This window comes from Drosophila santomea, chromosome 3R (assembly GCF_016746245.2).
Source record: "Drosophila santomea strain STO CAGO 1482 chromosome 3R, Prin_Dsan_1.1, whole genome shotgun sequence".
NCBI classification, from domain to species: domain Eukaryota; kingdom Metazoa; phylum Arthropoda; class Insecta; order Diptera; family Drosophilidae; genus Drosophila; species Drosophila santomea.
In genome coordinates, this window is record NC_053019.2 from 2,013,625 (window position 1) to 2,033,489 (window position 19,865).

The following is a 19,865-nucleotide window of genomic DNA, read 5'->3' on the forward strand; positions in this document are numbered from 1 at the left end:
TGTATCTTTAAACATGAATTTATTATTTAATCAATTAATTTTAATGCAAAATGATTCCGGTTGCCCCTCTAACTTGTTGTAGCTAGAAGGCGGCAGCACTGGATTGCGTTGGTGGCACCCGCGCGTTTTCCAACACTTCCGCGATAGACGCCATTTATGTATATGGCTGTGTTTGTGTGTGCGGCAAGAAAAATTAAGCTGTCGAATATTAACAAGGAATCCTGCTGATAAGCCGCGTATTGAGAGCCCAAGAAAGAAAACATACCCAACATGGCCCTACAGACGTACGGGGACAAGCCAGTGGCCTTCCAGCTGGAGGAGGGCGGCGAGTATTACTATGTGGGCTCAGAAGTGGGTAACTACATGCGCCACTTCCGAGGCATTTTGTACAAGAAGTACCCGGGCATGACCCGCATCGTCCTATCCAACGAGGAGCGGAAGCGGCTGGCCGAGTCCGGCCTAAGTTCCCACATCCTAGCCAGCTCTGTCTCGCTGCTCCGCGCTGTGGAGGTAGACGATATTATGGCCGGCAACGATGAAAAGTAAAAGTCTTACCTAAGTAATATCCCAAATAACTAAGTAGAAACCTTTCGTTAAATAACATTTAACTTTATACCCGTCCGTAATTTCTTAATGTTGATGCACATTTTGATACTTTTAATCCTCTTTAAGTTTTAAACGCTTTAAATGCATATGTAACTACAATACATGCATACCATAGAAAACACCTAAGACTAAGTGGACTGCAGTAGCATTTAGTGGCAATGGTAACAATTGAATCCTTTCATAATATCTACATAATTCGCGGCAGATTCTTTTTTTTTTTTTTAATATTCCTAATGAGAGTTAACGTAGTTGTAAAACCACCCAAAATTCTAAAGTGGAGACACTCCTCAATTTTTTTAAATATTGAAAAATGTCATTGTGACATTCAGGCAATTGACAACAATTTTTAAATAAGCATGGTTTGTATGCTTGTCATAAAGCCTTCCCTTTCCCTGTCTGTAGTGCCAATCAGCCAATTTGCTTATAGTTGTTTTAACTAACCATGAAACTCCGGCCCAGATATCGCGCTGTCTCCGTGAACACCTCCGATACGCCTGTGCCGCGGGAGAGCAAGTCGAAGAAGCAGCCACAGTATGTGCCTACGATGCCCAACTCCAGCCACCTAGACGCAGTACCCCAAGCCACGCCAATCAACCGAAACCGAGTGCACACTAAGAAGGTTCGCACATTCCCGATGTGTTTCGACGACACGGATCCCACGGCCAGCCTGGAGAATGCGGCGCAGAAGGAATGCCTGGTGCCCATTCGACTGGACATGGAGCTGGAGGGCCAAAAGCTGCGCGACACCTTCACATGGAACAAGAACGAGAGTATGATTACTCCGGAGCAGTTCGCTGAGGTTCTGTGCGACGACCTGGACCTCAATCCCCTGCCCTTTGTGCCGGCTATTGCACAGGCCATTCGACAGCAGATCGAGGCCTTTCCCAACGATCCCCCTATCCTCGAAGAGAGCTGTGACCAGCGGGTGATTGTCAAACTGAACATTCACGTGGGCAACACCTCGCTCGTCGACCAGGTCGAGTGGGACATGTCCGAGAAGAACAACAACCCAGAGGAGTTTGCCATAAAACTCTGTGCAGAACTGGGACTGGGAGGAGAGTTTGTCACAGCCATTGCCTACAGCATTAGGGGTCAACTATCATGGCACTGTCGAACATACGCCTTCAGCGAGGCCCCTCTGTCAACGATTGATGTTCCCTTCCGAAACCCCAGCGACGCTGACGCGTGGGCCCCATTTCTAGAGACGCTTACCGACGCCGAAATGGAGAAGAAAATCCGCGACCAGGACCGAAATACCCGCAGAATGCGGCGACTGGCCAATACAACAACTGGTTGGTGATCTTCCGCCGATCCAGCAATATGTCACTAAAGTAATCCTATTAAGACCATTATAAATCTTAAATAAACGTGCGTCTGTCGATTTTAAAAGGAATAGTCTTCTATGTTAATTCCAGAAAAGATTTTCGTCTTTTGTGTTGTAATTAAAAAAAAAGTCCGCCCAACAATGTAGTTTCCAACAATGTTATAAAATAACATGCTGCCCTTTACGGCTTACACAAAACTCGAATTCTTATTCTACATTATCCAGTACTAACTCTCTGCCGAATCGGCCTTGTCCTGGTCTTGATCGCCGTCGTAGAACTCGTTCTTGGCGTCAACCATCTTGTCTTCATCGGCCACGGACATTCGAACGTCGGGATCACTCGCCTCTTCCCGGCTATTGCGCAGCTCCTCCAAGTCCACATCAGGCGGGGTCTGCACCATTTGGACGCTGGGCGAGTGCTGGCACATCTTAAGGTTTTCATATACATGCTTTACGATTAGTTCCAGATACTGCTTTGAGTTTGCATTATCTTGGCGTGAGTTAATCTCTGGATGGAGTGTAAAGTCGGGGGCGAAGAAGTCGTAATACTCTGTGGGAGGCAGATCATTTTCAATGTCTTGGTCCACCAGCAGTGAGGTCTCGTGCGTCCAGCAGCGGGCCACGTTCCGTAATGTGTAGCCACCGCCTCCAACCACCAATGTGGGTACGTTTAGTTCTTTCACAAACTTGACACACTCTCCATGTCCCTTGGTGCTCAAGGAGAAGCAACCCAGTCGATCTCCTGCTAAAGAATCCGCGCCACACTGCAAAACGATGGCCGTGGGCCGGTAGAAGTCCATAATGGCCGATATGATTGGTTTAAACACCTGGAAATAGCTCTGGTCATCAATGCCCTCCTTTAGCGGGACATTCACGCTGTAGTATCGTCCCGATTCGGCGCCTATCTCGTACATGTCTCCCGTGCCAGGGAAAAAGTAGTTTCCATATTTGTGAAACGAGGCTGTCATTACTCGGTCCGTAAGGTAGAAGGCCTCCTGCACCCCGTCGCCATGATGAACATCGATGTCGATGTAAAGCACCCGGGGATGGTACTTCAGCAGCTCCAGAATGCCGATGACAATGTCATTTACGTAGCAGAACCCACTTGCCTCGAACTTCTTGGCGTGATGCAGTCCGCCTGACCAGTTTATGCATATGTCGCTGTGGTTGTGGTTTAGCTTTTGGGCTCCCTCCAGCGAGGCACCTGTGTACATTGCACAGAAGTCGAAAAGGCCATCGAACACGGGACAGTCCTCGCCTACGCTGAAGTGCGCCAGGTACTTGGTGTAGGCCACCGCTGAAGGAGAGAAAATAACCCGGGTATTGTACATGTAATTGTATGCTGCGTTCAAATGAGGCGTGTGTCTCTTCTACTTACAATTGCACTGGATGTTTTGTGGAGTCACTTGCTGTAGGTAGGCGATGTACTCGTCGCTGTGGAAGCGGAGCATGTCCTGCGCACTGGCTCTGCAAAGGATTATGAATTAGGATATATTAAAGAATACACCTCTCTGACAAACCTACTTGTACGGCCTGTAGATCTTCATTTTCTTGTGCAGTCCGTAGTTCATCACTAGGCTGTGAGTGACCGCCAGGCGTTGCGGCTTCATTGGATGCCCCGCTCCATAGTGGAAGTTGCCCACGTCCGCGTTGTAGAAGTATGAAACCCTCCGGTCCGTCATCGCGCTAACCTTTTTTAATGGGATAGGATCCTGTAGGGACACCGTAATCCCCTAGTTGTCGACCAAATCCTCGCCGGGCAGCAAGTACGTCTTCGCATACAGGACTATCAGCAGAACGGCCACAATGAAAAGGAGTCGCCGGGTTGTGTCGTATTCGCCCAACAGCATGCCGCCTCCGTGGTCACTGGACCCACATAAAATCCACTTATATACCTTTATTTAAGCGCGGGAAATCAATTTGCAAACTTATTGCTAATTGAAGACAGCTTGAATAGGCGTTTGTCGATAATTTACTAAAAATACCCACAGTTAGTGATGTCAAAACGGGCATAAACAACGCGCACTTACGACACGAAAGCATCCCTAGCTTGGTAAGCAAAATATCGAAACCCACAAAATATTTTGTCTCCCAACTAATTTGTTTTGTTTCATGGTTTCGTTGATGCAAATATACCTTTACCGAAGGCATAGTGTGTGCAATTTGATAATCATAGTTATAAATTAACATTTTAATTGCTTGCATTTAAATGGAATGAATAGAAGAACTCAATCCAACCAGAAAAACCCGCTAGACGTGACCGAAAACCGCCTGGCCGGCAGCACTGTGGCCGCCTGTCGCGCTCTTCTTATCGGAAACATTAATGGATAACCTTCATCCAGTTGGAGTGGAATGCAGTAATCAACAATAAAAGCCAGTGTGCAAAGGAATAAAGAAACTGTGTCAACTGGCTGAAAACGGCGAAACAGGAAGCGCTTCTTTGGGCCTTAGCAACCGATAAATCCGCCAGGCGAGCAAAATCGAAGCAAATTACGAAACCGCCATTGATTTTGGTTCCAATCAAAATGACACTTGTGCCCTGGCGCAAATAGTCTTCAAAAAACTTTAAGTCCACGGAGAAAGCTGAACCCTCAAGAAATCTGCGATGTTGACTCTGTATTACGTGAGTGCTACCGTCCTGCAGTCCTGGCGCATTCAGAAGGCCTGCTCCAAGATCGCCGAGCACCTCGCGCATCCCTCGAGCATCGCCTTCTATACCCTCCAAGCTGGCAGCGATGACGGGTTCGGTAAGTGGCGGTGTCACTTGAAGGCGGTCACGCTTATATATAAAGGCGGGCCCCTCTTCCGCAGATCCCGCCCTGGCCAGCTCCGAGCTGTGCGGCAACCGGAACGCGGCCAAGGTCACGGACATCCTATGGCTGCACGCCAACCAGCGGGGCTGCTGCCTGCGTCCGCGGCAAACGCTGCACATCACGCCTTGGATCAGCTTCCCGCCGGCACCCAGTCTGCTGCCCTTTTCCTATGCCCCCGACACCATTACGCCCGTGTCCACGCCCACGGAGGCGGACGTCCCACGCAGGCAACGGGTCTCGCTTTCTGCGCCTGACGAGGGACGGATGCAGCTGCTTCTTGAGGCTCACATAGAGCCACTACAACGGCCCAGCTCCGAGGACACAATAGCAATACGGGTAAGTACTTACTTTACTTAACCCTATTACTGTCACTTTGTGATATATTTGTAGGATTTACACTTTTTAAGGACACAATTTTCGAAATGAGTTCAAATTATATTGTACTGATTCTTAGAATCAACATTTTTGACCATCCTTTTACGGTAATCTTGTTACGTTAGACAACTAAAGTAAAGTACGAATTCGGTACATTCCCAATTCAATCAATAGAAGCAGTCCGTCTTGAGCAAATTTAAGTTATAAATATTTTGTTGTTGCTTTTGATTCATATACATTTAAGGGTAGCTTTTTAATGCACTTTTAACTAATTTGTAACTCATTAATAAGGGGGATTTCGAATAACAAAAAACTCGAAAGTATTTTAAGAATGCTACTAAGAGGTTTTCGTAATTTAAGTTAACCCACTTCGTAACTCCATAAAAGGACCAGATAGTGATTTTTTACTTTTCAACTTAAGGACAATCAAATTTTCTGTGACGCCGCAGTGCGGACGTTGGTGCGTGCGCCAATCTTATTAGGATGTACATATTTGAATCGATAGGGCGCTGGCGCCATACATATGTCTGCTAACCAAGGGTATCCTTTCGTGTGTCCTTTCTTCTTCTTGCATGTCGGGGACTCATAAATCAGCTGGAAGATTACGGTAAGCTAATTGCATGGAAAATAGACTCCCACCTGGCGGTGCTCATCGAGACAGACGTCGAGCACTTCACACAGCTTTTGATAACGACTTTCTTGCGAAATAACTTATGCATTAACGATCAGCTGCCACTTTTGCGGATTGAGTGTAAGCTGCACCTGAAATTGTTTTAAGGATTTGACTTCACCTGAAATCACACTGATTTATTGTTTCTCCCTTCTAGCGGTGCAAAGGGAAGGAGATCCGCAGCCCTTTGAGTTGCTGGCCAAGCATCTGAAGCGGCAGTCTCGCATAAGCGTCGGTCTGGACAAGGATGGCTGGAAGAAGCACATGGAGGACTTGCGAGCCGTAGGTGTGCTGGCGCACCAGGCCACCGAGTTTGAGTACCAAAGGAATCGCTCTGAGGGAAGAACGAAATCTGATCCCATAACACATGTTCATCACCCGACTTCGGAGGTCGTGGCCAAGGCTGTGGCTGTGGTGGAGCCCACCAACAAGGCATATCTGTCTCCGGCAAGGATGGCAGAAGCTTGCCTTAAACCTGAGGCCAAGGGACCGCCTACAAAACCTCCTCCTACTAAAGGCGATGACAAACCCACTCCTGTTAAGAGCGGGGAAAAGCCAATCACAGGCAAGGACGACTCGAGATTAACGCCAACCAAGGGTGAATCGAAGCCAAGTGATCTACAGAAGCTAGCGGCAGCACAGCAGCAAAAGATAGAGGGCGTGCAGGTTTCGCCCTTTAAGCCTCCAACCCTAACTAAGCCACCTATACTAAGTAAATTTGATGAGCCTGCTAAGATATCAGATCAGCTAACAAAGCCCAGGAAATCTTTTGAGGCGGTAAAGACCTTAAATTCTCCTCTGTCATCTAGAGCTGCTCCTTTGCGTCCTGTGCTGCAACGCAACAAGGATAGCTTGCAGGATGCCAAGCCACTGAATGTTTTGGTTTACTCGGACAGTGCAAGTTCCCGGGAATCTACATTGGCCACTATTCAGCAGCTACTGGAGTGCAATGTGTACACCATCTATCCTCTGATGCCTCAGCAAGTGGCTCAAAAATATTGGATGGAACAAACTGCATTGCTGGTCGTATGCGGATCGGTGGCACCCGGAATCGGGCAGATATTGGTGGACTACTTTCTGCAGGGTGGCAAGCTGTTAAGCCTGTGTTCGGATATACTGCACTTTGTACTCCCCAACTATCGCACAGCGGAGGTAGAACTCTTTTCTGTTCAAAATATCCTTAAGTGCGCAAACTTTTTTTATAATTTTCCGCAGGTACGAGAGCACGAATTGGTCCAGTTTTCCTATGACAAATGGCAGCGGGTCAAGATGATGCACCACATCTTTTGCTACCACCCTTCGCCGGTCAAGAAACACTTCTCGACGGATAGCGAGGAGTCAGCCAAGTCGCACTCCCGCAAACCGTGAGTAACTATTGCTGCTTACACTGAGATGCAGCATACTGACAGTGTCCAAGAACTATTACTAAGTTTGCCGATCTATTAAATAATGCAAAACCCAATAACTGAGAATCAGTGCACTTGAAACCGAAATATTGCATGTTATATACAACCGAAAGACCAAATCAAGTAGCTTATTGCACATGCGGCCGGTAAAATTATTAGACGCTACTTTTTATAACCCTTGCAGTTGATTTATACATTCCAGTCGGAAGCTGGCAGCGCAGTAGATAATGAATTTGCGACCATATAAATTATATATATTCTTGAACAATTCCAACAATCGGGTACGTTTAGCCAAGTCCCTCTGGCCGCCTTTCCGGTTCTATGCAAACTAACCTCTCAGTTCAATAGCTGACTGCCGGAAACTTTCCTGAAACAATTATTTCTATCTCAGGTAGTTCTTATATTATGTAGAAATGGACTGACCTCTATATTAAATGACTGGAATAATATACAAACAAGAGAGAACGCTATAGTCGAGTTCCCCGACTATCTGATACCCGTTACTCAGCTAGTGGAAGTGCGAAGGAGTGTCTTCAACTCTGACAGTTTTTGGCGGTTTGTGGGCGTTGGAAACATGAATCGACAAACTTGCGCTGCGTCTATGTCTCTGGAGTCTGTATGCCTAATCTAAACTTTCTAGCTTTTGTAGTTTCTGAGATCTCAGCGTTCATACGGACCGATAGACAGACAGACAGACGGATCTGGCTATTGATCCTGATCAAGAATATATATACTTTATATGGTCGGAAACGCTTCCTTCTGCCTGTTACATACTTTTCAACGAATCTAGTATACCCTTTTACTCTACGAGTAACGGATATAATAAATCCAATAATACACAAGCTAATTATAATAAATAATATTCCTTTGAGTATATTCGTATTATAAATACTATTGAGCTGCCATAGAAACAGTCGGGATTTTTAAGAGTTCTCATTCGATATTAATCAGTTGTTTTTCTGAACATATAACTACTGCAAGGGTTTATGAGTTTCGGCTTGCCGAAGCTAGCTTCCCTTCTTGTTTGAGTTATACTCGTTATATTACTTTTTCTAAATGGCGCTTGTAAGCCAAAAAAGGCATGGCAGAACATTAGTGTGATCCAACATTTTCTAATTAATCGTACTTGTACTACACCGTTTCTAACCAATTCTCATTTTATTTCTCAATTGTTTCATGCTAAAACTGCTCCTATTTACTCTAAATATGGCCTAATTTTTTTTGATTCGGTGTGCACTATAATTCATCCAAACTCCGTATTTAATACGCATAACCAACTAACCGATCTATATTCTAATCTCTCTTGCCTCCTCTTTTAAATGGTTGAATGTACCATTCATGTAAAATTATATTTTATGTAATTTAATTGATCAAATGTGTTATATACATTTGTCATTTCAAACTTTTTCATCTTCCTACTACGTTTCCTTTGCGGTCTGCGTGATCGATTCTTTTCCTGCCTGTCTATATCCATAAATTACTGCGTGTGCTTCTATATGTGTGTGCTATCACTATTATAATCCTACCTACCATTAACCAAAATAAAAACAAACAAAATCGAAAAAAACACAAAATCAAACCACGAAACGCTGCTCAGAGCTTTAGTATGTCCAAGGTCCATGGAACTGAAGGATCTGGCCGGTCACAACCACAATTTGGATGTCCAGGTGCTGGGAACCGAGGAAACCTGGAATACGCCTAGCTTGATATTGGCCAAGAACCTGCAGAGCGGCGGACAAGCTGTCTTCTCCCAAGTAAGTGTAAGTAAGTATGTAAATACTTGAATTAAAACACGCCGTTCCTTTGCAATAAATAGGTTCATTTGGAAATGAATCCCAGCGAATTTGAATCAGATGAGACTATGCACTTCATTCTGAAGCAAAACGACCGAACTCGCCTTGAGATATTTGCGGATCTCTTGGGAAAGTATTTGGATATGCAGGTTCGCGGTGGAGAGGGTGCCGACCAGCCGCAGTCTGGAGTGGTCTACAAGCACGCATATTTTCTAGGTCGGTACGAGGTTAGTTCGTCTTTTTACTTGTTTTGTTATCAGAATCGAACACCCTTTCTATTGTTTTATTTTCCAGGCTAAGTTTGAGCTTCTGGAAAAGCTGCGTCTGCGCTGCAGCGGATCTGACAACGTAATAGCAACACCAAATCTGACGATGAAATTCTGTGGCAAGGACGATAAGCCTCCAATTGCCAACAACAATGTACTGCCCATACTTATACATTCCTGTCCGGAGGACTTCTCCACCGTTGATTACTTTGATGTGCGCGCAATCTAGTCAATTGAAGAATTCAATCTAATAAAGTTCTCTCATTTTAAAGAAACTCAAAACGGAACAAATTGGACGACTGGTCATCTATGCACCGGTAGTAAGCAGCTCCATGCATCTCATAAACAACCTGGAGCTCATTAACGGTCTGGCTGTGCTTCCCGTGCAACAGACCTCTGGGGTGGGTCGTAGAAATAATCAAGTAAATATTCTAGAAGTCGCCAGACTTCAGTTCTTGTTGATATGATCCCTTTGCGCTTTTCAGTGGCTTAGTCCCCCGGGCTGCGCCATGTTCTCGCTGCAGCTGCACCTGGCCATGGACTCCGCTTTAGGTTCTCGTATGCCGCTGTTGCAACACCTAATCGGAACGGCGATTGTCAACTCCCTCCGGGGTCATGAACAGTACGGGGTGAGTTAAGATTGTAAATTTGTAATTTTAAATGAAGCATAATTGACCTTAAGCTGAGCGGATTGTTTCGATTATCCGTATGTGGATAATAAAGCCCAATGAGACAAGCCTCAGATCTGTAAATCTTCCAACAAAGTGCCTCAGATCTGAAAATCTTCCAACAAAGTGCACAAGGATTGTTAAGTTTTATAATTTTATTTGACATTTTCTTGATTTCGCATTTAAAGTCCATTTACTATATACACTTGACCATACATAATTCACAATATATTTTTAGTTAAACACTAATCCGTCATATACATTGATGTATATACATGTACATATATATAGAGTTTCACTTACACATAATTAACAATTTACAAATTGCTCACCTGATTAACATTTACATTTGTTTATATTTGCCACAGTGCTTGTTTGTTTGTATATATATGTCCATGCCTTCTCAGTTTGGCTTTGCTCTTAAACACTTAAAAGGTTTGTCTTTTTCGATTTATCATTTGATTTTCCTTTGTTTTCTTTGCTAACAACTGCAACTGAAGTGCTCCCTATACTACATAAGTAGTTTTAAAACCGATTGCTATAATTTGTTAGTTAAGTTTAGGTATTTACAATCTTCGCTCGGTTTCATAGAACTTCGCTTGGGAGAGTTTGTGAAGAGTGGGAACAAAGCGAGTTAGCTTAGTTGGTAGGTCAAAATTGTACTACACAGTGAATGTGACCAGGCTGCAGCTCCCTCAGAACACAGACTCGGCGGATCGGGAAAGGTTGACAGGGTGGGAGGGACTGCGCGCCAGACGCTTCTTGGGAAGATGCTCCAGCAATGACAGCAGACGTGCGAATTGTGGTCGGTGCTCTTTCTCGTATGTCCAGCACAGCATCAGCAAGTCTTTGACATCCCGTCCAGACTGCAGGTTGGCCAGCGACTGCTTCATCCCACGGCCCACCTGCCAGATGATCGATTCCGCCGGCTGATCCTTGAACGTAAACTCGCCGCAAATCAGCTCGTACCAAACTGTTCCAAAAGAGTATACATCGGAGTATGGGGTAAACTCCAAACACTCTCCACGCGGCTTTTCCGGCTGCAATGCTCGGATAAGCTCCGGCGCCAGGTAGCACAACCAGTTGTGGGGCACCCCTAGGCCCATATCACAGTAGAGCAGCTTGGTTGAGCTGAACAGTCCAAAGTCCGTGATAATTACCTTGCCGTTCTCAATAAAGATATTCTTGGTGCGTAAATCCTTGTGAATGATCTCCCTCGCGTGCAGGTAGCCCATACCCTGGGCGATTTGCTGAGCAATGAGGAGAGTTCGGTTCATGGCAAACTTCTCCCGGCGCTGGTGAATATAAGTATACAAGGTGTTGCCCTTGCACAAGGAAGTCACAATGGCCAAATATGGTGGGTTCATGCAGGCTCCCATGAACAGCACCAGATTCTCGTGTCGAGTGTTTTTGAAGTTGGCTACTTCGCTGCGAAAGGTCTCTAGCATGTGTTCGTCTTGCAGATAGTCCTCGTTGAGCAGCTTTACCGCGACATCTCCGTGCCACAGGGCTCGATGCACGGTTCCAAAGCGTCCTTGCCCTATCCGCTCGAGCAGAAGCAGATCACCATACGGGATGTCCCATTCCTTGAGTGAGATAGAGTTCTGACGCCAGTGTCCCGAGTCTCCGTCTTCTGTTGAATCCACCCGAACGGGTGTCCGGTCCGAATCCGTGCTCGCACTTCCAGACAAGGAGACTGTTTTGTCGCTGTCATTTGACTTGTGCGTGTCCGTGTACTCGCTGGTGAAAGGCGTCCTCTTATCCACACCGGCTGTGCTTAATTTCCGCGGAAAGAAACTGCTGGTGCTGGTTGTGGTTGTGCTATTCACCAGACTGCCCGTCAAGGTGGCAGCACTAGAAGCGTTTGAAGTTTGGCTACCGATGAGGGAGCTCATGTGCCCATTAGAGCTGCTTACCAGACTATCCAGCCCTCCATTGGCTGTTACAGGCGCCGTGGGAAATTGGTCTGCCACTGGTTCATTCGAGATGAGCGACACACCACCGCCTCCGCCACTTCTTGTCACCGTCACGTTTGGAAAGTTGAATTGACTCGGCTGGTGCTTGCCAAGCGAAGGTGTAGGTAACAGATTGGCGCTAGAGCTGCTGCCAGCCTGATCCAGTTCGCGCTCCCTTTGCTGGAACAGCGCCGGACTGCTTGGGGTGGAACTCGTGCAGCTGGAACTCGGCGAACTGCTGTCGCCGTGCTGTTGATGCAATGGCTTACCCAAAGTGCTCTTCTTTACCAAAGGTGATCCTTTCGCCGCGCCGTGCACATGCGGCAGACTGGCGTATCCGCCCTGTTCTTTTATGTGCCGAAACTCGTCTACATATTCTCGTGGAAGTCCACAAGAAGGCGGCACGTGTGGGGCGCATGACTTGTGGCAGATGTACTTGCAGTCGGTGCACTTCATCCAGCGGTGGAACACCTGCTTCTGGCATAGTGTGCAACTGGCCATGAAGCCCAAAGCCTTGGTGAAACGATGCTTAATGGCATGACCCATGCCCACGTGACCCACGCCCGGGGAGCACGGCACCATAAGCACGTTTGAGGAACTTCCTCCGGTGGTGGCATTAGTATTTGCGTCCACAAAGATGTCCGAGCTGGTTGAGCTGTGACTATCGGGGCTGGGATCAGTAGGCAAACGGTTGCGGGTTAATTGCTCCCCGTCCACTTGCACGTGGCTCTGGCTCAGCAAGGTCTGGTGCTTTCTTGCTGGTGGCGGGGTACCACGACCCCTCTGCGGTGTTCCGTTAAGACTGCTGCTTAGCCCACTGGAAGGCGTGAAGGGCGAGTTAGGGGGCGAGGGCGTGAGGGTTAAGGTCAACTGGGAACCCTGTGTGCTGTTCAGCTCTTCCATCGCTAAGGGCGATTGTCGGCCACTTTTGGAGGTAGTGGAGTTGGTCAGAGTGGAATTCTTTCCCTTGATACCATGCTGGCGATGATGGGTTCTCGGGGAGGCGGTTGAATTGTGACCCAGTCCAATGTTTCCAACACTGCCGCGGTGAATGTGGATGGGCCTGTCCCAGGAGTCCCAGTGCCACTGCTCTGGATCGTTGTTGGTGGCCGCAGTGCCGCTCTCCAGCGACTCCATGCACTTTCTTAAGTTCTGCATGGCCCTGGTCAGACGTCGCAGTTCCTCCTCCTCTCGCTGGCTGGGGCTGCCGGCCAGAATCTGACGGATTTCATCGTCGCTGAGACGCAGGCTTTGCTCCAGAGTGTTCAGGCGAGCAAGACAGGCGGTAAGAGTCTCCTGGCTAAGGCCCACTACGCGAAGCCATTGCCTCAGTTCGTTGCCCGTTGCGTGGGGCACAAGCCCATTGGCTGGGATGCGCTCGTTTAGCCGCATCTTCGCCAGCAGCAGCTCGGAGAAGTAACGAACTAGCTTAGACTCCAGGCAACGAATCTCCTGCTGCGTCAGCGTGGAGCTGATCGCGCACTGAGTTCGCAGGCCCTCCAGATGGTTAGCCGAGAGATCAATCATGTCCTGAATGATAACCAGATTGCTGTCCACGGACAGCGAACCAGAGATGGTATCGTTGGCGTTGGTGGATCCGGTGTCTGGGGCTGATGCGGGGGCATTGTTGTTGCTGCTCATCCTGCTCATTCGCGGCAGAGTGGAGCCCGATTGATTTTTTCAGACGTCCCCTCGGGGACTCGACGATACGATGGAAACAGTTGCTGGGACTCCGCCCCGCATTGTTGCCCTCTTCAAGCGACCTTGACGTTCCCTGCTCCGGCTTTCGCACACTTACGCCCGCAACTCGAGACGGCTCAGAAAATGCGAAAAGACGACAATTTTTACAATTTCCTCGACTGTTGTTGAAATTTCTCTACACCCAAGTAGCGCATCAAGATAAGTGTAACCGTACCCTGGAGAACTTCTTAGCTCGGCGCATTAAAATGTACTAAAAACACTTTTCCGAAAAAATACGTTAGGGGCACTCCACAGTATTAAAGAAACTTATCATAGAATATAATTATGGTTTCATTTTAATTATAGTATGTCTTCGTGTGTATATAGTTATATATATATGTATATTCGATTTGTAAAATGTTCAAATTAGCCAGATATTTTTGTAACATTTTTATTTTATTAGTCGAAGTAAGAAATTAAATTAAAATTTGTATTTTATTCGTAGAGATAGGTATATGATACTACTAAGAACGGCGAGTAAAATTTAATTTTTTTAAACTACCTTCAGGTGCTGGATATTTCTTTAAAGTGGCCGAATGACATATATGCAAATGGAAATCAGAAAATAGGCGGTCTGGTCATTAATACCACACTTCAAGGATCCCAGGCCATCGTCAATATCGGAAGTGGAATTAATTTGGACAATTCAAAACCAACAGTTTGCATCAATGACTTGATAAGAGAATATAATGCCCGCGTCCCGAACAAAAAGTTACCTATTCTTAAGTATGAGATACTTATTGCCATGATATTCAATGAAATCGAAAGACTTCTGTTAGAAGTACAAATCGGAGACTTTGATAGTTTTTATGACTTATACTATTCGCTCTGGTTACACAGGTAGAACAAGCTTTATTTAATAATAGTTTATTCGCATTTTATATTTCTGAAATTATTTTTATATACAGCGGGCAATCCATAAGAATTAACCTAAAAAACGATCAAGAACAAGAAGCCGAAATTGTGGGAATTGATGACTTTGGATTTTTGAAGGTGAAATTACCATCTGGTACCATAGAAATTGTGCAACCCGATGGAAACAGTTTTGACATGTTGAAGGGATTAATTATACCCAAGTACCAATAGTGAAATGAACCAGATATGAAAACATATATTTTTCCCCGAATTCCCTAGTGTAATTGACCCTTCAGCAACTTGTACATTCTTATTATACTTCACTTAGTGCTCTTGCTTGAATTGAGGAAAACTTTAAAAATAATATGTATTCCACTAAATTTAATACTGCCAAAGAGAATTATATGTTAATGGAAGTCTTCAATTATTAATAATTATAGATACATATGTTTGCTCCCTATACCACAGTGCACTGTGCAGTGTTTTGAAATTGCTTCGTAAACTAATCGTAAGATGTTCGTTACCATTGTTTCAATGGTATTCCTCGATTCCTCTGCATGTGGGTGTTTTTGAAAATTGTATTTAATAAATATGTATTAGATCATTGCGGACCTGAGAGCACTGCACTTTAACATTTTGTTCATATTTTCGAATGAAATATATAAATGTTTATAATCAACGTAATCCTAGTTTTAGAATGAGATTTTATTATACCCGTTACTCGTAGAGTAAAAGGGTATACTAGATTCGTTGAAAAGTATGTAACAGGCAGAAGGAAGCGTTTCCGACCGATATAAAGTATATATATTCTTGATCAGGATCAATAGCCAAGTCGATCTGGCCATGTCCGTCTGTCCGTCCGTCTGTCTGTCTGTCTGTCTGTCCGTATGAACGTCGAGATCTCAGGAACTACAAAAGCTAGAAAGTTGAGATTAAGCATACAGACTCCCAGGACATAGAAGCAGCGCAAGTTTTTCGATTCATGTTGCCTCGCCCACTCTGACGCCCGAAAACCGCCCAAAACTGCTACGCCCACACTTTTGAAAAATGTTTTGATATTTTTTCATTTTTGTATAAGTCTTGTAAATTTCTATCGATTTGCAAAAAAACTTTTTGCCACGCCCACTCGAACGCCCACAAACCGCCAAAAACTGTCAGTGTTGAAAACTCTCTCCCTCTCTCTTCCACAAGCTGAGTAACGGGTATCAGATAGTCGGGAAACTCGACTATAGCGTTCTCTCTTGTTTTCATTTAGAAAACAACCTACGATTTAAATATCCACGTTTTATTATTTTTGAACTGAGAGCTCGTCAGTGTACTTTCCTGTGAAATTGCTAACACTAGTGATTCTTAGACTTGGTGTTATTACACTTATGTAAGCTGGTAACACTGTTGCTTCGTTGGAAAAGAAAATTGTGGAATAAATCGGAGTCTGCGGCATTCGAAATTATGTCACAGCGAAATCACAGAGTGGACCGCTTCGCCCAGATGACGAAGCAGGAGGAAATCATTGCCAAGAAGCGGCAGGAGATCCTCGAGAAGCAGAAGACGGCACAGCTGGCGAAGGCGGTAGCCGCGGCGCAGAACTTGGCAGCGCAGTTGAAAACCGAGACGCCTGCGGGAAAGCCAATTTGCAACGAGGTGGAGGTGGAGGAGGAGGATGCCCGATACCTGGACACCGCCACCCAGGAAACCTCTCTAACCGTAGGCGAGGAGGGTAATAGCCTAGAGGATGTTCACATTGAGACCATGGGGAACAAGGGAAAGTCTGATGAAGCGGTGGCCACAAAGACGCTGAATAGCTTCACCGGCAAAACGGGCAAAATCACATCTGGCCTGAAGCGTCAGCATCTGCCTCAGCCCAGTGTGGAGCAGCCACCACCGAAGGTTAAGAATACTTTCTGCAACGATGGTTCCTTTTTAGAGAATTTCAAGAAAATTCTCGAAAAACACGAAAAGCCTCCACAGCCCTTGATTGTTCCGCCTGTTCCTGTGTCCAGGTGAGTGTGCTATGAAAAAATATATGTATATTTATTTGTCCGTAATTATAGCGCCGAGGAGAACAATGCCGTGGAGACGGAAATTTCAGAGCAGAACAACAGTTCCCATCTAGAGGCGGCTATTGCCATCAGCTCTGCATCATCTATGGCTAACTCCATTACGGTGACCAGCTCGGCGCCAACTCACTTAGCCTTTGGATTACCCGTGCAAGCAGTACAGCCACCACCGCCGCCGCCGTTTGCCTTCAATACTACGCTTCTGCAACAGGGACCACCGCAGATGCAGCTGCCAGCTGCCTTCTTCCACGGCCATTTGCCTTTGCACCTTCATCCGGCAGTAGCTCCTCCCCCACCTCCGCCGCCTCCACAGCTGCCGATCGCTCTGGCTAACATGGGACCGATTTACATGCAGCTTGGACCGTCTCCAGTGGAAGCTATGCAACTAAATGCCATACCGGCGCCCAAAGAATTTGACTTGAATGCCATACCTAAGCCGCAAATAAATCTGGAGGCTATCCAGATGCCCACCATCGGGGGTCACTCGGCGGAGCAGCTTGGCCTCCTGCCGGACCGCATGTCAGTTAATCCACACCCACCGCCTCCGCCGCCACCTGTAGTGGAGGAGATGGAGCAACAGCACCAGCAGGTGGCATCTCCAAATCCAACTCAGTCAACAGCTGTCCCGCCACAAGGTGTGTAACACTTGCAAAACAGTCATCTTTGCCTGTTTTGTTTTGCCATCGCCATGCCCTATCCATTTCCAACATCTATCCTCGCCCTTCCACTTCCAACGTCCCACTCATTCAATTTGTATAGAACTTTAATCGTTGAGCACGATTTTAAAGCAATTTATGTAGTTTTTTCAGAAACATGCATACAATTGCCAACGTGCTTAGAAAACCTAATCGCACTGGTCGTGGAAAATGGTGAAGATTATGAAGATAAAATACGTTTGCATAGAAGCGAGTTGCATCCGGCCTTGTGGTAAATGACCTAAACATGTTATATCTGGGTCTAGTACTGGTTAGGAATACAGTACAGTTTAGGGATTTGGTTTAGCATTTTATTAGGAATCAGTTATTATTAGAGTCTAGGCATTTTTTTAACGTTAATTTATTATATTTGCAAGTTGAACCAATTTAAGTACATTACGATTGTGCCAGCTCTTTAGGATAGTAATTCTAAAAATCAGTCCGATTTATGTTTTAGTTTTTTTTTTCAATTATCATTACTCCTATAGGTACATGCCATTACACATGGCATAGTAGTTAGCCGCGCAAATTTCGTTTCGCTTACTTAATTATAAATTTAAAATCACAAACATTGGACAATACAGGTGTGTACATATTTTCCTTTGATGCGTTTTAAGATATTTGTCTGATGAATACTACCATATGCTAACCCAAGAGAATGTTGTTCGCTTCAAAGTATTTGTATTTAGTTTCCTTTTTTTTGCATTATATTTAAAGCAGCTTGGTGGGGGTGTAGTGTAGGAGGATAAGCCACACCAGTCTCGTGGACTCATCGAGCGCGCAGTGTTCCGTCGTTCCTCGATCCTCATCTAAAGTCTGGAGGAGCCAGCCGGCGGATGCCAACTAAAAATCTCTGAATAAGCCGCTATTGGGGCGCCTCAAACAGTTTTTCATATAATGTATTTGTACACGTGACAAACGTCGAGCACTTTTCATTGTACGTTTTACTTCTTTTGAATTTTGGTAATAGGTTTCTTTATGATAAGAGCTGCGAGCAGTATCGAAGCTATCGCTCCCAACTCCTCGACTACAAACGGCAGCGCGCTGAGCGACAGCGGCTAAGCCGGGACCAGCAGCCCCAGTCAAAGGAACCGGAAGCACAACAGCACCGCGAGGAGCAGCACAGCAACTCGGCGGCTGACAAGTACGATCCAGAGTCGGCCATCAGTGCGGACTTCGACTCGGATGACGAGTACATGCGGGGCATGATGGATCGTAACCGAGACAACATCAAGCGCCGCATTGAGTGCCGCAACGAGCTAAGCGACGAGGAAAGGCGCGAACGGGAGGAGGCTGTGGCTGGCGAGCTTGCGGATGGCGATGACCAGGATGATGAAGACGACAAGGAGTCGCAAAGACAGCGACGGAGGCGCGAACGCAAGAGCCGATGGGGCGAGAAAGAGCAGCAACTGCCATCCTCAAGTAAGTTTCTATGCCATAAAAGTGTACAGTAGATTCGTTGAAAAGTAAAGAGGCGGTGAAAAAGGTAGAAGGAGGCGCTTCTGACTCTTTACTGTATGTATCATAAGCCGTTAATGTGTTAAAGTCTGTCTGTCCGTCCGTATGAACTATGTGATCTCGGAGACAATAAAAACTTAAAGACGTAAAAGATGGCCACTACCACAAATAATATGTACAACTAAGCCGATATTGACAATCAATCCTTACTATTTACAGGCACTTCAGGTAACTTTGGTAACCAAAATAAACCCATCCTAAGCAGCATCACGCGAACAGATCCCGCGCTGTTGCAGTATGCTCGGCTCAACTACGGATCGACTCAGTTGAGCGAGGATCAGTGGAAGCAGTGCGAGGAGCACTACAAAGTAAACTTACTGTATCAGGACATGATGCGCAAGCGTCAGGAGATCGATCGGCTGGCCCGTGGCGGTAAATTTAAGTACGAATATGACTCGGACGAGGACATTGAGGGCGGAACTTGGGAACACAAGTTGCGAACAGCCGAAATGGAGGCCACATCGCTGTGGGCCAACGCCCTGACCAAGCAAAGCGAGGGCAAGCATCACATTGGCGACTTCTTGCCCCCTGAGGAGCTCAAAAAGTTCATGGAGCAGTACGAGGCGAAGAAGAACAATAGACAGCCGGATCTTAGCGACTACAAGGAGTACAAACTAAAGGAGGATAACATAGGTTTCCAAATGCTGCAAAAGCTCGGGTGGAAAGAGGGACAAGGCTTAGGACAAGACGGAGCTGGAATCGTGGACCCCGTCAACAAGTAGGTTATTGCTATTGTTTAACACAGCTCACTGTATAATGTGGCAACAGGGCACCGCAACGCGATGGAAACCAAGGATTAGGGGTCAGCAGCACTGCCCAGCCAGAGGAATGCGACAATGAATATGACGCCTACAGGAAGCGAATGATGTTGGCCTACCGTTTTCGTCCAAATCCTTTGGTAAGTAATCTCTGTAAACTTCAAAGAGAAAACGGACCAAGCAGATGGTTTTGTTATATCTATCTCTACCTATGACTTTGTATTTATTTGCAGAACAATCCACGCCGCGCCTACTACTAGCACTACCTAAACTGATCACTACCCCCATTATACCAATATCCTAGGTCCGCTTATTCAACTGCAAAATAGCTGAATAAAATTTCCTTGTTTAAATTAAATACCAAGT

At 46.0% G+C, this 19,865-nt stretch overlaps 6 protein-coding genes across 11 annotated transcripts; 3 read left to right on the plus strand and 3 right to left on the minus strand.

The window, feature by feature from the left end:
- Positions 1 to 144: 144 nt before the first annotated feature.
- On the plus strand, positions 145 to 1,999 carry LOC120451035 (SWI/SNF-related matrix-associated actin-dependent regulator of chromatin subfamily B member 1). Its single transcript, XM_039634362.2, has 2 exons — positions 145 to 542; positions 1,066 to 1,999. Exons 1-2 carry the CDS (start codon positions 271 to 273, stop codon positions 1,904 to 1,906), a joined length of 1,113 nt encoding a protein of 370 aa, XP_039490296.1. The 5' UTR covers positions 145 to 270; the 3' UTR covers positions 1,907 to 1,999.
- An 8-nt stretch (positions 2,000 to 2,007) lies between these two features.
- LOC120451032 (histone deacetylase 3) lies at positions 2,008 to 3,612 on the minus strand. Its single transcript, XM_039634360.2, has 3 exons — positions 3,455 to 3,612; positions 3,309 to 3,397; positions 2,008 to 3,227 (listed from the first exon to the last, which is right to left on the minus strand). Exons 1-3 carry the CDS (start codon positions 3,610 to 3,612, stop codon positions 2,158 to 2,160), a joined length of 1,317 nt encoding a protein of 438 aa, XP_039490294.1. The 3' UTR covers positions 2,008 to 2,157.
- Positions 3,613 to 3,663: 51 nt separating this feature from the next.
- Positions 3,664 to 3,913, minus strand: LOC120451037. Its single transcript, XM_039634364.2, has one exon. It carries the CDS (start codon positions 3,778 to 3,780, stop codon positions 3,664 to 3,666), a length of 117 nt encoding a protein of 38 aa, XP_039490298.1. The 5' UTR covers positions 3,781 to 3,913.
- Positions 3,914 to 4,194: 281 nt separating this feature from the next.
- LOC120450950 (biotin--protein ligase) lies at positions 4,195 to 14,958 on the plus strand. 5 transcript variants are annotated; one of them, XM_039634232.2, is made up of 12 exons: positions 4,201 to 4,677; positions 4,742 to 5,079; positions 5,713 to 5,725; positions 5,946 to 6,940; positions 7,004 to 7,152; positions 8,792 to 8,948; positions 9,011 to 9,214; positions 9,282 to 9,467; positions 9,526 to 9,675; positions 9,739 to 9,882; positions 14,125 to 14,456; positions 14,525 to 14,958. In XM_039634232.2, exons 1-12 carry the CDS (start codon positions 4,536 to 4,538, stop codon positions 14,700 to 14,702), a joined length of 2,988 nt encoding a protein of 995 aa, XP_039490166.1. In that variant the 5' UTR covers positions 4,201 to 4,535; the 3' UTR covers positions 14,703 to 14,958. The 5 variants fall into 5 exon arrangements, with proteins under 5 accessions (XP_039490169.1, XP_039490166.1, XP_039490164.1 ...); XM_039634230.1 differs by having other exon boundaries at positions 4,203 to 4,677; positions 5,713 to 5,869; positions 14,525 to 14,956; XM_039634233.1 differs by having other exon boundaries at positions 4,203 to 4,677; positions 8,810 to 8,948; positions 14,525 to 14,956.
- LOC120450951 (kinase suppressor of Ras 1) lies at positions 10,077 to 13,803 on the minus strand. Its single transcript, XM_039634236.2, has one exon. It carries the CDS (start codon positions 13,524 to 13,526, stop codon positions 10,617 to 10,619), a length of 2,910 nt encoding a protein of 969 aa, XP_039490170.1. The 5' UTR covers positions 13,527 to 13,803; the 3' UTR covers positions 10,077 to 10,616.
- Positions 14,959 to 15,777: 819 nt separating the features above from the next.
- LOC120451275 (formin-like protein 14) lies at positions 15,778 to 19,857 on the plus strand. Of its 2 annotated transcripts, XM_039634818.2 has the most exons (7): positions 15,811 to 16,471; positions 16,523 to 17,163; positions 17,329 to 17,455; positions 18,194 to 18,645; positions 18,901 to 19,459; positions 19,510 to 19,639; positions 19,733 to 19,857. In XM_039634818.2, the coding sequence occupies exons 1-7, from the start codon at positions 15,921 to 15,923 to the stop codon at positions 19,757 to 19,759; spliced, it is 2,487 nt and encodes an 828-aa protein (XP_039490752.1). In that variant the 5' UTR covers positions 15,811 to 15,920; the 3' UTR covers positions 19,760 to 19,857. The 2 variants fall into 2 exon arrangements, with proteins under 2 accessions (XP_039490753.1, XP_039490752.1); XM_039634819.2 differs by lacking the exons at positions 17,329 to 17,455; positions 18,901 to 19,459; positions 19,510 to 19,639; positions 19,733 to 19,857 and having other exon boundaries at positions 15,778 to 16,471; positions 18,194 to 18,421.
- The last annotated feature ends 8 nt before the right edge of the window (positions 19,858 to 19,865 follow it).